Source organism: Zalophus californianus, chromosome 7 (assembly GCF_009762305.2).
Source record: "Zalophus californianus isolate mZalCal1 chromosome 7, mZalCal1.pri.v2, whole genome shotgun sequence".
Classification (NCBI taxonomy): domain Eukaryota; kingdom Metazoa; phylum Chordata; class Mammalia; order Carnivora; family Otariidae; genus Zalophus; species Zalophus californianus.
In genome coordinates, this window is record NC_045601.1 from 75233861 (window position 1) to 75249672 (window position 15812).

Consider the following 15812-nt stretch of genomic DNA (forward strand, 5'->3'; position numbering starts at 1 on the left):
CAAAGTTGAATTCACATACCATACAAATATTTGTAATTACATAGAGACATGAATAACTAACACGTATAACTAATTGTATCTTTTTTGTTACTATGGATATCATTAGTGTGATGAATGTCCCTTTGTGTAAATTTTGGTCGTTTAGTACATTGTATAGGTTGTGTGTGAACTCCAGGATCTCATGAGGAAACCAGACTTGTCCAAGAGTGCTTGTCACTGGTCAGTGACAAGGAATGCTAAAGAATTTTAATTTCTACTTGAGTGTCCTTTTTGATAGATCATACCATAGCCACTTAGCAGCATGTTGACACCTTTGAGCAGCAGTTAAACATTCCTTTGTGTGACCCAGAAATCCCATTTCTGATTATTAAAATGACACTTGGAAAGTAAATTGAATTATTGAACATACAAATGTAAGTGGAATGTTTTTCTTACAGCCAGTAAAAGGTTAATACCTGGGTGTGTCTGAGGAAAAACAACTAATCTAATCTTTGTTTCCACACTGGGTAGCAAAGTTAGAGGAATCCACAGGTTATGGTTGCTCATGTCTGATTTAGGATGAGTCACACAGCTCAAATAAGAATACAAGGAGGGTGGTGGTTAAGTGTTGTAATGGATACAAATATGGTATTAGGCAAGTAGTTCATTCTTATAAAGGAAACAGGAGGATGTCTCCAAGGAAGTGATACCTATGTAGGGCTTGCCGGATAAACAGAGAAGTTCACCAGGAAGCCTAACAGCCTTCCAGGTCCAGAAAACTGCACAAGCAAGACATAATGTGTTTAGTGTAATGCAAGTAATGGCGTGATTTGTAGAGGGCATAAGGAAGGGGTTAGGGAGAATGAGCTTAGAGCCACTGCACTAGTGCTACATTTGACTTTTACTAAAGACAGTGAGATTTTTATTTCCACCCCAGAGAAATGTTGACAATGTTGTATAATTAATAAGAGGAGAAAGAATAACATAGCCAATCAATATAAAATAACAGAGAAGTGTTTAAAACACGAAGAAGACACTCCAAATGTGCCCTTGCTGAAAACAGACCATTTTTTGGGAAAGCGGGCAGTGTCATATTCCAATTCAGCTAGGTGGCAAATGCTTCAGAGAAGAGTTAATTCCCCACCCCACGTCAGAAATGATAGCACGGGTAACCTGACTGATGACACAGCTAAACCATCTGCTACGACTTATCATATAAACGCTAAAATCCATTATTCTCTTAGCCACTGATGCTCTCTGACATTCCAGAATTCACCGATTGGGTTAAAGGTCGCTTTACAAAAAGAAGTTTATGTAAATGGCAAATATATATATATTTCTTTTTAAAAATTAGGACAGTGATAAGAGATACTTTGATAGGGGCACCGTCAGGAAATACTCAAGTAAATGTTTTCCCATAATGACTTTCTGATTTTCCCCTTTACTTTAAGCACTAGATAGGAAGTCAGGAAACTGGGATTCTAGACCCAGCCATATCGTTTCCCAACACATACCTCATCCCAGAGAAGTCTCTACTTTTCTAGCCTTTGGTTTCCTCATTTCTTGAATGAAATAATTTTCAAGTAGGTTCAATGGGATGTAGCAGAGATGCTTCATAGGCTGCTTTGGAAGATGAAGAGAGCCTCCTGCCAACCTTTCCCGTTCCAACAGAGCAGCTTTGCTTTTATTTGTATTATAAATGGAGCTTTCACAAGACTTTGTGATAAAAGGATTCCGTCACTTTTTAAAGGTTTGAAAATCAACGAACTAGACACTTCATAGGGCATATCCAGCTCAGAAACAATTTCCACATCTGTAGAATGAGAATAACGATAGTTTCATTTTATAGGTATCTGAGGGGTGATCACGATGTTACATATAAAAAAGGGCATAGACTATAGGAAGCATTCAGTATGTTAGCTGTTATCCATCCCCCACCCCAAGTAAGTCCCTCACAAATAAGACTGCATTTCATGTGAGTAGTGAACTTTGAGTATGAAATACCTGAAAAAATTGCCTGATCTGTTTTATATCAAAAACACTATAAAGATGTCTTGGATATTTACTCTGAATTTTTAGTGTAACCATTTTATTTCTATTTTTTTGTGCATTGCTTTTCCCTTCCACACTTGAAAGTCTTCTCCTTCTCCATCAGATTTTTGAACTAATTATGACCAGACACATTTATGAAAAAAAAAATTTTTTTTGAGAGAAAGTGTGAGCGGGTAGGGGAGGGGCAGAGACATAGGGAGAGAAAGAATCTTTAGCGGGCTCCAGCTGGGCCTGGAGCCCATCACTGAGCTGGATTTCACAATCCTGAACTCATGACCTGAGCTGAAATCAAGAGTCAGACGCTGAACTGACTGAGCCACAATTATGAAATTATACACATCAATGTGTTTCAGGCTTTCCAGTGCTTGGGAAAGTGATATCAGCATCCACTCTCTAACCCTGCCCTCTGCAACCTGCTTGGAGCTTCTGTTGATATTATCAAGGAATAATGCCATGCTGCCGCCATCCCTTCGCTCTGTGAATTCCTTTCAGGTAAGTACAGCTCCTTTACCAGAGGATGATTTTTCAGTTTTACTTGTAATTGTTTTTTAAGGATCTTGTATTTCACAGGAGATAGCCCACAGAACCCGCACTTCCGGATGATAACAATAATAAGCACAATGCATGTAATGCCTTGTCTGTCTCTTTGAAATAAATAAACAATAGAGGCTCAGATTGATTAGGTAATAGTCTAATAGTGGCAGAACCTGTACTTTTCTAACTCCAGAATTTGTTCTCTTAACCTCCATCTCTCCTGCGTCTGACAGAAATGGCAAAAACACCTGACAAAGACACTGTGAATGCCACTTTCCCTTTCCTAGCTTTGCCCTAAAACAGATTTTCAACCATTATTAGTAGCTTTTGCTACTGTTAGCTTGCAGTCAGATTGCCAAATAGATGTTTAACACAGATGGTGTTACCCACTTCCAGCACTTTTTCCCTTTCTCCCAAGTCCCTCCCTCATCACTTTGACACTCCTCTGGATATTTATCTATGCTCCTGGTAAAGGACGTGGTCAGAATAGAACAACATATGTGGTCTGACCAACGGGAAAACCTCCTCCCTGGTAGGCAGCTAATTGTCACTGAGGTGGCAAATGGGAATTAAGATGCTAACTAGTTGCTTAAGTTATGACCCATAGCTACTGAATGTAACATTGAACTTATCTATGACTCTTGACAATGGAAAAATACTCATGAGCCCTCTGAGGCTGTTGAGAAGGTCACATGCATTGCTGAGAAATAAGTAAACATGGGTTGGCTCTACTTTTGAAGGATTGTGGCTGTATCCTAAGATAACTTCAGGATCAGTGTATATTGCTTGATATACCTCTGTGGTAAAACAAGATGTGGATTTTCCTATGAATTATAGCTCAGGAAATTGTTTTAAAAATTGCTGCAAGGGAATGCTTCCAAACTCATTTTACAATGCCAGCATTACCCTGATACCAAAGCCAGACAAGAAGCCACTAGAAAAGAAAATTATAGGGGCGCCTGGGTGGCTCAGTCCTTAAGCATCTGCCTGTCGCTCAGGTCATGATCCTAGGGTCCTGGGATCGAGCCCTGCATCGGGCTCCTTGCTCGGCGGGAAGCCTGCTTCTCCCTCTTCCACTCTCCCTGCTTGTGTTCCCTCTCTCGCTGTGTCTCTCTCTGTCAAATAAATAAATAAAATATTTAAAAAAGAAAAGAAAAGAAAATTATAGGCCAATATCCCCGATGAACATAGATTCAAAAATCCTCAAGAAAATATTAGCAAACTGAATTCAATATACATTAAAAGGATCATGCACCATGACCAGGTGGTGTTTTTTCCAGAGATGCAGGGATAGTTCAACATCTGCAAATCAATCAGTGTAATTAACCACATTAACAAAATGAAGGATAAAAATTATATGATCATCTCAATAGAGTTAGAAAAAACACTTGACAAAATTCAACATCCATTTATAATTAAAAAAAAACAAAACCTCTCAACAGAGTGGGTATAGAGGGAACATACCTCAACATAATAAAGGCCATAATATGACAAGCCCATATCTAACATCATACTCAGTGATAAAATCAGGAATAAGATAGGGATGCTCACTCTCACCACTTTTATTCAACATAGTATTGGAAGTCCTAGCCAAAGCAGTTAGGTAAGAGAAAGAAATAAGAGGGGATCTAAATTAGAAAGTGAAGGAAGTAAAACTCTTTGCAGATGATATATTACGTAGCGAAAACCCTAAAGACTCCACCAAAGAACTGGTAGAACTAGTGAAAGAAAGTTTCAGGATACAAAATCAATATACAAAAATCTATTGTGTTTCTATATTCTAATAACAAAATACCAGAAAGAGAAATTAAGGGGCACCTGGGTGGCTCAGCTGGTTAAGCGTCTGCCTTCGGCTCAGGTCATGATCCCAGGGTCCTGGGATCAAGTCCTGCATTGGGCTCTCTGCTCAGTGGGGAGCCTGTTTCTCCCTCTCCCTCTGCTGTTCCCCCTTCTTGTGCTCTCTTTTTCTCTTTCTCTGTCAAATAAATAAATAAAATATTCTTTTAAAAAAAAAGAAATTAAGAAAACTCAGTAGCAAAAAAAAAACCACACTTCAATTAAGAAATGAACAAAAGATCTGAACAGACATTTTTCCAATTAAGTCATACAGATGGCCAACAGGTACATGAAAAGATGCTCAACATCACTGGTCATCAGAAAAATGCAGATCAAAACCACAGTGAGCTATCATCTCACACCTGTTAGGGTGGCTGTCATCAAAAATATAGGAAAGAACCAGTGATGGCGAGGATGTGGAGAACATAAGGGAACCCTTGTGCACTGTTGGTGGGAATGTATATTGGTGCAGCCACATGGAAAACAAACCTTTTGGCCAAAAAATTAAAAACAGAACTGCCATATGAACCAGCAATTCCACTGCTGAGTGTTTATCCAAAGAAAATGAAAACACTCGGGGCGCCTGGGTGGCTCAGTCGGTTAAGCGGCTGCCTTCGGCTCAGGTCATGATCCCAGGGTCCTGGGATCGAGCCCCATGTCCGGCTCCCTGCTCAGCAGAGAGCCTGCTTCTCCCTCTCCCTCTGCCTGCCACTCTGCCTACTTGTGCTCTCTATCTCTCTGTCAAATAAATAAATAAAATCTTTAAAAAAAAAAAAAAGAAAATGAAAACACTATCTTGAAAAGGTCTGTACATCCCCATGTTCATTGCAGCATCATTTACAATAGCCAAGATATGGAAACAAACTTAAGTGTCCAACTATGGATGAATGGATAAAGAAGTTGTGGGGTATATAGATGCAATTCAACCATAAAAAAGAATAAAACCCTGCCGTTTGTGACAACATGGATGGACCTAGAGGAGATGATGCTAAGTGAAATAAGACAGAGAAAGGCAAATACCATATGATCTCATTTATATGTGGATTCCAAAACACAAAACCAAAGAAACCCAAGTTCTCTCTATGGAGAGCACAAAATGGGTAAAGGCGATCAAAAGGTCCAAAGTTCTAGTTATAAAATAAGTCCTGGAGATATAATGTACAGCATAGTGACTATAATTAATAATACTATATTGCATATTTGAAAGTTGCTAATAGATTAGATCGTAAAAGTTCTCATCACAAGAGAAAAATTTTTTTGTAACTGGGATGGTGCTGGATGTTAACTAGACTTATTGTGATGATCATTTTGCTCTGTATATAAATGTGAAATCGTTGTATACCTGAACTAATATAATGTTATATGTCAGTTATACCTTAATTAAAAATATTTTTTAAATAACTGCTCCAGTCTAATTTGCATCCATATTCTCCTGGTAAGCCGTGATACTATGTTTGATTTTCTTCCTGATACCAATTTCATACTTTGGCCTTGGTGTACCTGTTTTATTTATCAGTACTTGATTATCAGCTTCAATCCTGAACCCTCAAAGGGACTTCTGAAAATACCTTCTCATTTTGTAAGAGAGGAAACTGAGATTTCAAAGAGGTGGAGTGAGTTGGCCAGGGAATACCCACCGTGTTAGAGACAGAGCTGGACTCACCAGGCTTGTGCCCTGGTAATTCCACCTGCTACCCAGATGCAATACTTGCTGAAGTCCTGGAAGGTGGAGAGGGTATGAGTGGTAGATGAAGGCAGGTTGTATCTACCTTGGAATGTCTACACACACACATACACACACACACACCTTATTTTGCAGTAACTTAAAATTATTTATATACTACCCTGAATCAGAAATGATTTAAAATTCTGTATATCAATCCATATTTCTTTTAAGGTTTGCTCATTGGAGTGAACATTGAATAACATAAAAGTTTGTATATGCCCACAAACATTTATGGAGGGAGATACAAGAAACTTAATAGTGGTTATCTTTGGGGAACAAGGCTGGAAGACACCCAGCCCCACTCGCTCTGATCTATTTATGTCACTTTCTCATGTACTGTTTGAAATGTTTATATGATGGGTGAATGGGGATCAAGAGAGATGACTCTGACTTGGAGGATGTTGCAGCATATGAGGGAGATAGAATAAGCATCCATGATTATTGTGTGATATAAACTGAGAATAATTTTATTACAAAGTAGCCTCAACTCAAGCCTTAAAGAGATTAGGTAGAAGAGTAATTCAAACTGGGTGTGGGGGAATTGACAATCATTCTGTATTGTCCCTGAGACAGAGGAGGTCTTAATCCCTTGACGGATCTCAGCTCAGGCTCATGTCAGCACCTGGGCACGAAAGCCCTGTGTGCTCTTAGTGGTGTTAATGTCTTCTCATAGCAGCTCAACCACAGGAACTCTGTGACTGACTCTCCCTCCCTACTAGTGATTATACTTCATCTGGTTTCAGCCTGGTTGCTGAATATTATTAATCAGGAGCACAGGCACTTTCCCAGTTTCCAAGGTTCGGAGAAACTTGGCACAAGTTCATGAACAGTATCTGCTAAAGCAATGTAGTCCTTGCTGCTGCCTCTGGAGAGAAACATTCTTATCAGGAGAATACCAGGAATCACTTCCTTATGCAGGTCTTCACTGCAAGATAAAGGATCAGTGAAGAAGGGGAGGATGTCTGTCAGGATTAGAAAGAGATGGCTCTGCTTTTTCATCTTTGTAACACCTACTTAATCGTGTATTACAATGACAAGGAATGGGGCTGCTAATTTTGCCCATATTTGGGGTTTACTTTTTCAATTGGAAATTCACTGTAATGCACATCTTTTAAAGAGCTGTAAAATAGTAGAATGACACTTGTTAAAGATACCATCTTTATATTTCCAACTCTCTTACTTTCCAGGCCAAGTTAGTGACTGTGAACACTGCGGCTTTTTTTTGTAAAAATGTTATTTTAGGTTTCCAGGGATTCAGATGGCACTCCTGCTTGAGCTGTTCTCACTGCCAAATCCCAAAAGGAAAGGTTTATCGTATTAATTAGAGCTATTAACATACATGAAATTCTAACTTCTTAAATTACATTGTAACATTTCTTTCAGGCCAATAGGGATATCTTTTGGTGGATTTGTTGTAATTTTAACATGTTCCGTGTCACCATACCTTAATATCCGTAGTGTAACTATGAGCAAACAGAATCACCGATGCGTTGCTAAGCACATACTGTAGTTGTTGCACCCCAAGAAGGAGGATGGACTTATGTCACTCTCTGCTTAAGACTCTTCCATGACCTTCCTATTGCAATGAGAACAAAATCCAAACATCTTACCAGAAACAAGACCTACCTTTGGCACTCTTGGTGTACACTTAATCAGGCCAGAGGCCCAAAGGCCCCCAGCTAAGCATTATTTTCCCAGTATGTGCATGCTTCCATTTCTTCTGCATTTGGGTCTCATCCACTCTAAACGTGGAATAACTAAGTGGTATTAATAGGTGGAGCCATCTGGCTAAACTCTCTCTCTCTCTCTCTCCTAACTTAAGGTTTGACTTCCACAGAGAATTCCCAATAAGAGTCTTCCTTGGAAACTTATACTCAACTGAGAGATATGGTTGTTCCACCACCTCGAGCCCTGAGCTGAGGAAATCTTTCTTGTTCTTTCCTACACCTTACCTCATTAACTCCAGCTCCATCAGCTGCTCCTGGCCTTCCCAACTGTGTGGGTGGCATTTCTAAGGGCATAGAGCCCCCCAATTAAAGCTTCTTTGTTTCCCCCAGGTAGATAGCTAGGTTCTACAATAATTGTAAATGTTTTTACAGACATGATCCTTTTTTCTTAAATCCTCACAACAACAAACCCCATTCTAAAGGTACAGAAAGTAAGTAATCTAGACAAGTTCATGTAACTACTAATATGCAGGGCTATTTTTTTTTTTTAATACCTACCTAGGTCCTCTGATTCTGAGTCTGTTATTTATTCCATCCCATGACCGTTTCATCAAAGAAAATGGCAAATGGTCCTTTTTCACAGTCCTGGGTTTGGTATTATCTTATTTTTACCATCTGGCAGCAACAGTTTTTCTTTTATTAATATCACCCTTTAGAGAACCACAACCTTCAAACGTGGGTGCCGTGTGAGTAACATTCTCAAGCATTATGGATCTTAGCAGAAAAGTTGAGTTTCATCAGGTTACAGTTTCATGTATATGCTGTGTGATTGAATTATATAGTGAAAATATGTAGAAAAGAAGACACAGAAAAGCTTTATAGAGCTTATCTATTACCATCTGATAATTAGGGTTGGTCAGGGATATTTTCTCAGCTCTAGATAGATTTGAAATCATACACTGTTCACTGAGGAAGGATGAAGCAGATGAAGCATCTTGAGTAAGGGACCTGTATACTATGTAGAGAAAAAGATTCTCATCTATGTTACTTGTATGTAGTTTGATTTTTAACTTTAAGAAATCCACTGATAGTTGAATTTCATCATTTCCATGATGTAAAAACTATATATTCAAGTTCTCAATTGTTCAGAAATTAATAATTCTACAAGTAATTCTCCCATCCATCTGCTTTTTCACTGCCTGCTAAGACCTCTGTCATGAGAGAAGAGGGAAGGAAAATAACACATGAAAATTTGTTTTAATCATTTGGCCATTTGTTGGAATCTCAGGTAAAAAGTTTTGATGATACAGCAGTTTGAAGGAAGCTGTGGTTTAATTTAAAACTTTTTTTTTAAAGATTTTATTTATTTATTTGACAGAGACACAGTGAGAGAGGGAACACAAGCAGGGGGAGTGGGAGAAGCAGAAGCAGACTCTCCACTGAGCAGGGAGCCAATGTGGGGCTCGATCCCAGGACCCTGAGATCATGACCTGAGCCGAAGGCAGACACGCAACGACTAAGCCACCCAGGCGCCCCTAATTTAAAACATTTTAAAAAAAATATATAATCTATAGGGGCTCCAAGAAATTGTTAGGCAGAGGCCTGAGAACTTTACAGACGAGTAGCAACAAAGGGCTACAGAGAAGAGAAAGTGAGGTTTCTAAGTCTACACCATTTTTTTCATCTACTTTTCAGACACCACACAACACAAATGGCCTTATCTGTCTCTTGTGTGCCATGTTCATCTCTGCGTAAATAACAGCCATTATTACCTTTTAAAGTAACATTTTACAAATTGATTATGAAAAGATCACTTTCATGTAAAAATTGGAAAATACAGAAAAATGTAAAAAAAATTGAAATCTCTGGGAATAACCAATAATGGCATTGTAGGGTAATTCTTGTTAGTGTTTTTTGTGTGTGCTTCGAAAATGCATGTGCCAATGTACATACACCAATACAAATATATTTTAGTATAAAACTGGGCTCATTGGAAATGCTGGGAATGAGATACTGACAGTATTCTGCTCTTTCCTTTGCTTCATCTTCTGGCATGATGACAGTCTTCCTGGAGACTGCTAAAGGGCCTTGGGGGTACTTTTATATAAAGGTCCTATTATTAGGTGAGTATAGATAAGATAGGAGGCTGTAAGCCATTGCAGATGTCCAGGGTCCTATTGCTGCAGACATAACAGGAGGTGGATAGACCTTCATGAAGATGGGCAGGCACTTGCTAGAATTTGTGCTCAGCTCTCGTTGTAAAGGGAGTAGTGTTGGCACCCTCAAGTCCTGAGAAGTATCAGCCTTCTTTCTTTCCTGCTAATTCCTTTGTCCTCAGTGGACAGAGATAATCAGGAGTTGAGTGCTACTCATTATATTTAGGGAATCCAGTCTCCAAGGTAGTGATTACTGCTCTATTTTCAATCTCTCAAAACAGATTTCTGAGAATTGCCTCAGCAGTTTGGGTGTGAAAAGGATGTTGCCTTCTCCATCCCTTGTTGCCCTGCAGGGCATTCTTGGTTTGGGAAAATGAGCAGGTATCCTTAGCTTAATACAGTTCTCTCGTGTGGCTTCTGCCTTCCGCTGCCTCCTTTCCTACCTGACTACCATGCTGCCCCACTCTAGAGAGTGTTTGGAGGATGGGGCCAGGCAGAAAGCCAGCCAGAGGCCACTCGCCCTGCCCAAGTTCTCTGCCACGTGCACGCTCCTCAGGAATTTCTGTCCCTACCAAGGAGTTAGGGTTGTAGGCAGAGCAGGCTAGTTCCTAGGCCGTCTGTGGCACTGGTGTATACTCTGAGGAGCTGCTAGACTTGGGTTTGGGGAGCTTGAATAGGCTGGGGGTGCTCTGCCTTTGGCCTTACGGAGAAAAGCAGGAATTAAACGATTTGCCCCAAAAAGTTAATCATATTATCTCTTGTTTTGCTTGTTTTTAACACATTTACCAGCCCCCCCCAACTTTAAAGGAAATGCATACTCATGGCAGAAAATGTGGTATGGTTTTCATTAACAAAATGGTACGTATTTGCACTTCTAGCCTACAAAGATAGAATCTTAAAATTAAACCAACTACTACCAGCCCAGTTCAGTCCATCTGTCCTTCCTGACATGGTGGGGAGAGAAGGCCTGATGGCAAGGCCTGGCAGGCCCTAAGTAACCTTTGTGATTTGAGGGCACTCCCTGTCTCTGTACCTCTAACTCTGAAATGGGTGTGGGGAAGGCTGAAAACAAAAAGAGTCTGTCTAATTCTGTGGTGATGGCATTATGGCTGGTTTTGATTCTTATTTGTCGGTATCTATGGGAGGTTTGTTTGAAATTCAGGTTTCTGAGTCAGTAACCCTGGAGGAGAGCCCAGGAATCTGCATTCTAACAAACATCCAAAGTGTTTCTAATAAAGGTTTTCCAGAACCAAGGTAAAAAACACTTACATGATAATAGAATATATACTCCCAGTAAATGTTAAGGGAAAAATCTTTTAATTATGATGAAAACCTGGTCACTAGCTCAAATAGGTTATTTTCCTCTTGTCTTCACTTTTTATTATTAATCTGCACTTAACACAATCCCTGACTATTGAAGTAAAGTGAATCAGTGTCATGAAGCTTGTATTTTTTCTTTCCTTTTTTTTCCTTCTACCATGACCTCTCCCTTTTACACTCAGGTGCTTTGTAGAATCAAGGTGTTGGTTACCTCTGTAAGTCATCTTGCTGCCATTCAAGATGAACACCTAGCATCCCAGTGTCTCCCAGCCTGAGTTTCTTCCTTCCCTGGGGGATGTACAACATCTGGAGCCCTCTCTCCCTCTCACGGCAAGTCTGGTCTGGTAGGACAATCATGCTCCCTGAGGTAGGACACTCAAGGTGTCGTGTGGTCTTAGATCTGCCACCAACTGGACTTGTGACACTGGTCTAGTTAGGTAACCTGTATGGGTCCCAGTTCCTTTATCTGTACATTAAGGAGATTGGATTAGATTATAATGTTCCTTTTAAAGTAGATGCACACAGAGTCATTTTGTCTGTTCCCAGCTGTTCCTAATTTATTCACCAAGGCTGAATAATATAACTTTATTCCTTAAAGGGACTAGGTTTCTCCTGAATGTCTTGAAAGTGTTTAACTGAATAAAAGCATAGATAAAGCCACATTATGTAGTTTCTTTTTTTCTCTCCAAGAGAATGGAGTCCATGTCACAGGACCTTACTAACAGCCCCAAAGAAGGGTCAGGAATGATGAGACTGGAGTGCTGTCTGGGCTTCGGCTCTTCCTGCCTGAGAGACCCAGGTCATTGCTTCATGGGAGGACCCCCGGCAGATGGGCTGTCTGTCGGAGAAAAGGAAGGGAAGAAAGCTGGGATATGCTCTGGACAGCCCTTCCGCCCTCCCTCAGTCTTTTTCTGCTTTCGGGTTCACCTCCTCTGTCCGACTGTGGATCCTGGTCCACACTGAAACATTTGTGACTTAAGGATTTTCCACTGCTTTTGTATTTGCGTTTATTTGCAACTATGGTTATTCCAAGAAAGTTGTCTAACATGTGAACTTTTCCCCTTGCCTGGAGCTATTAAGGAGAGGACTTGGTTCTTTCTCACACATTTAGCACAGCTGTGGTTCAGTCAGGTGGCTTCCTGGTGGCAGGTCTTGCTTCCTTAAAAAGGTGGCTAAAGATATATGTCTGCTTTTATTATTTTTTAATTTAATTTTATTATATTATGTTAGTCACCATACAGTACCTCATTAGTTTTTGATGTAGTGTTCCATGATTCATTGTTTGCGTCTAACACCCAGTGCTCCATGCAGTACATGTCTGCTTTTAGAAATAAAATAGCATCACAATTGAAATGACTGTACTTGCTCCTCCCATGGAGGAAGCCACTCTGTTGTTCACAGGAGCTTTGCTGGCTGGAGGGGAAACAACAGCCTGGGAATGATGCCAACCTTCAAGGGAATGATGGATTGGAAGGTGTCACTGTTCTGAGCCTCCACTGAGAACCTCTCGTGAGCCCGCCAATGACTAATAGCTTCAGCAAAGCGAAGAGATGTAGAACAGGAAAGGTGTTGGGGAACCAAGCCAAAGGGACCGTGAGAAACGAAATGCCTTTCTGTCCTTGCCTTTCTAGACCTAATAAGTGACACAGTGGGGAAAAGCCCTGGCATGGAGGTGAGAGATGGGTTTGGGTTCTGAGCTGCTTCACCTGCATCGGTGTGACGGGGTACATGTCATTCACCTGCCTAGATCTCAGGTTTCTCAGAAATCCACTGATGTGAAGTGTCAGTAGTTAAAGGATTCACAGTACTGTGAAAGCTTATGAATTAAGTTCACCTGAAGAAGGAAGGCTGGCATCTAATCTAAGGCTCGAATCCTTTTAACGATAAAGACCAACCTGTTGCTTCTTACTAGGTTAGAAGCTGGGAATGTTGGTTGCAGAGGACTGACTATGTTGGAATGGCAGGGAAGGTAGGTCTGTAGCTTCAGCTGGGGCTTCATGCAGTTAATATCTGCAGTTGGCTTTCCACAATATAGGGCAGTCGGATTAATCTGTAGCATAAAAAAGGGTGCATTTCCGAAGCTATAATAAAGGAACACAAACTAAACTGGAGTAAAGAATTAGCTGAGGGCCACCTGGGTGGCTCAGTTGGTTAAACGTCCGACTCTTGATTTCAGCTTAGGTCATGATCTCAGGTTTGTGTGATCGAGGCCCATGTTGGGCTCCAGGCTGGGCATGGAGCCTGCTTTGATTCTCTCTCTCCCTCTTCCTCTGTCCCTCTAAAAAAAAAAAAAAAAAAAAAAAAGAGCTGAGCAATGTTTAGGTGCTGGTGCCTTTTCTTGTCTCTTTAGAACTGTACATACATAGTTCTTTATAAACAACTGCATTTGTCCGTACTTGCAATTTTTCTGATTCTCTTCTTTCTGGTCTTAAATTATTGTTTTCTTCTCATTTAACTTCAGCTTGAGTATCATTTGTAAAGGAAAATAAACATTTGAGACATTGTCCATTTGAACTATCAGCTGCTTTTCAGAAAGTCTTGCTAATATACTAATATTTTTAGCAGAAATCAGAGCACTGCAAACAGAAGACATGGTTCTTGATATTTTTATTTTAAATAGATGTGTTAAATCTGCCTACATGATTGTAATCTCTAATATAGTGGGAATGATGTATATCATCTTTGTATATGTGAGTGTGATGAGAGGAGTATGCATTTTTTTGGTTGTCATACTTTTCTTTTTTCTTATTTCTTATTCTCTGTTATCTTGATTTTTTTCATCCTTTTAAAAAAAATTCTCTGCTTTCTTGGAAGCAATAGTGTGCAGGGTTTTTTTTGTAGTGGTTGCTCTTAAAATTTAAAAATACATAGAATAGAAAGTTTTCTAGCAAAAGCAAAATTGTTCAATATCTTTACCTTTTTCAAACAGGCAAGAATTTTATCAATATTTTATCTATTTTTTTTATTATTGACGTATAGTTGACATACAGTGTTATTATGTTAGCTGCAGGTATACGATGTAGTGATTCAGTAATTCTATACAGTACTCAGTGCTCATTACAATTAAGTGTAGGCACCATACAAGGTTATTACAATATTATTGACTATGTTCCTTATGCTGTACTTTTCATCCCTGTAACTTATTTATTTTATAACTGGAAGTTTGTTCCTCTTAATCACCTTCACGTATTTCACCCATTCCCCCCAGCAACCATCTCCCCTCTGGCAACTACCAGTTTGTTCTGTGACTTTTAAAAGTCTGTTTTGTGTGTGTTTGTTCATTTGTTTTGGTTTTTTGGATTCCAAATATAAGTGAAATCATACAGTATTTGTCTTTCTCTGTCTGACTTATTTCACTTAAAATAATCCCCTCTCTTCCATCTATGTCATTGCAAATGGTAAAACCTCATTCTTTTTGATGGCTGAGTAATATCACATTGTATGTATAAACCACAGCCCCTTTATCCATTCATCTATTGGTCACTTGGGCTGATTTCACATCTTGGCTATTGTAAATAATATTACAATAAATATAGGCGTGCGTATATCTTTTCTTATTAGTGTTTTTGTCTTCTTTCAGTAAATACCTAGTAGTAGAATTACTGGATCATATGGCATTTCTAGTTTTAATTTTTTGAAGAACCTTCATACTGATTTTCATAGTGGTTGCACCAATTTACGTTCCCACTGATAGTGCAGGAGGGTTCCCTTTTCTCTATATCCTTGCCAATACTTGTTATTTCTTGTCTTTTTGATACTAGCTGTTCTGGACTGGTGTGAGGTAATGTGTCCCTATGGTTTTGATTTGTATTTTTCTGATGATTAGTGATATTGAACATCTTTTCATATGTCTCTTGGCCATCTGTATGTCTTTGGAAAAATGTCTATTCAGATCCTTTGCACACTTTTTTCTTAATGGATTGTTTGGTTTTTTGAGTTCTGTAAGTTTTTATATATTATGGATATTAACTCCTTATTGGATATATATTTGCAAATACCTTCTCCCATTCAGTGGGTTGCCTTTTTATCTTGTTGGCTGTTTTGTTTGCTGTGCAAAAGCCTTTGATATTGATGTAGTCCCAGTAGTTTATTTTCACTTTTGTTTCTCTTGCCTGGGGAAATAAATCCATAAATATACTGCTGAGAGTATGTCCAAGAGATTACTGTCTACATGTTCTTTTAGGAGTTTTATAGTTTCAGGTCTCACATTTAGGTCTTTAATACATTTTGAATTTATTTTTTAAAAGTCATAAGATAAGTATTCCAGTTTCATTCTTTTGCATGTAGCAAAAATGTCCACTTTTTCCTACTCCATTTATTGAAAAGACTGTTTTCTTCACTGTATATTTTTGCCTGCTTTGTTGTAGGTTAATTGACCATTTATGCTTGGGTTTATTTCTGGGCTTTCTATCCTATTTCTGTGAGTCTGTTTTGGTGCCAGTACCATACTGTTTTGATTGTTATAGCTTTGTAGTGTATCTTGAGATCTGGGAGTGTGACACCTCCAGCTTTATTCTTTCTCAAGATTGCTAAGATTACTTT

The 15812-nt window shown here is 39.2% G+C and overlaps 1 protein-coding gene across 2 annotated transcripts in view; it reads left to right on the plus strand.

The window, feature by feature from the left end:
• UBE3D (ubiquitin protein ligase E3D) overlaps positions 1 to 15812 on the plus strand; it is a 154171-nt gene that overhangs the window by 86055 nt on the left and 52304 nt on the right. For both annotated transcript variants that reach the window (XM_027600824.1, XM_027600826.1), the window contains one exon: positions 2385 to 2523. In XM_027600824.1, the coding sequence (XP_027456625.1) occupies positions 2385 to 2523 (139 nt within the window). The remainder of the gene's footprint in view (positions 1 to 2384; positions 2524 to 15812) is intronic.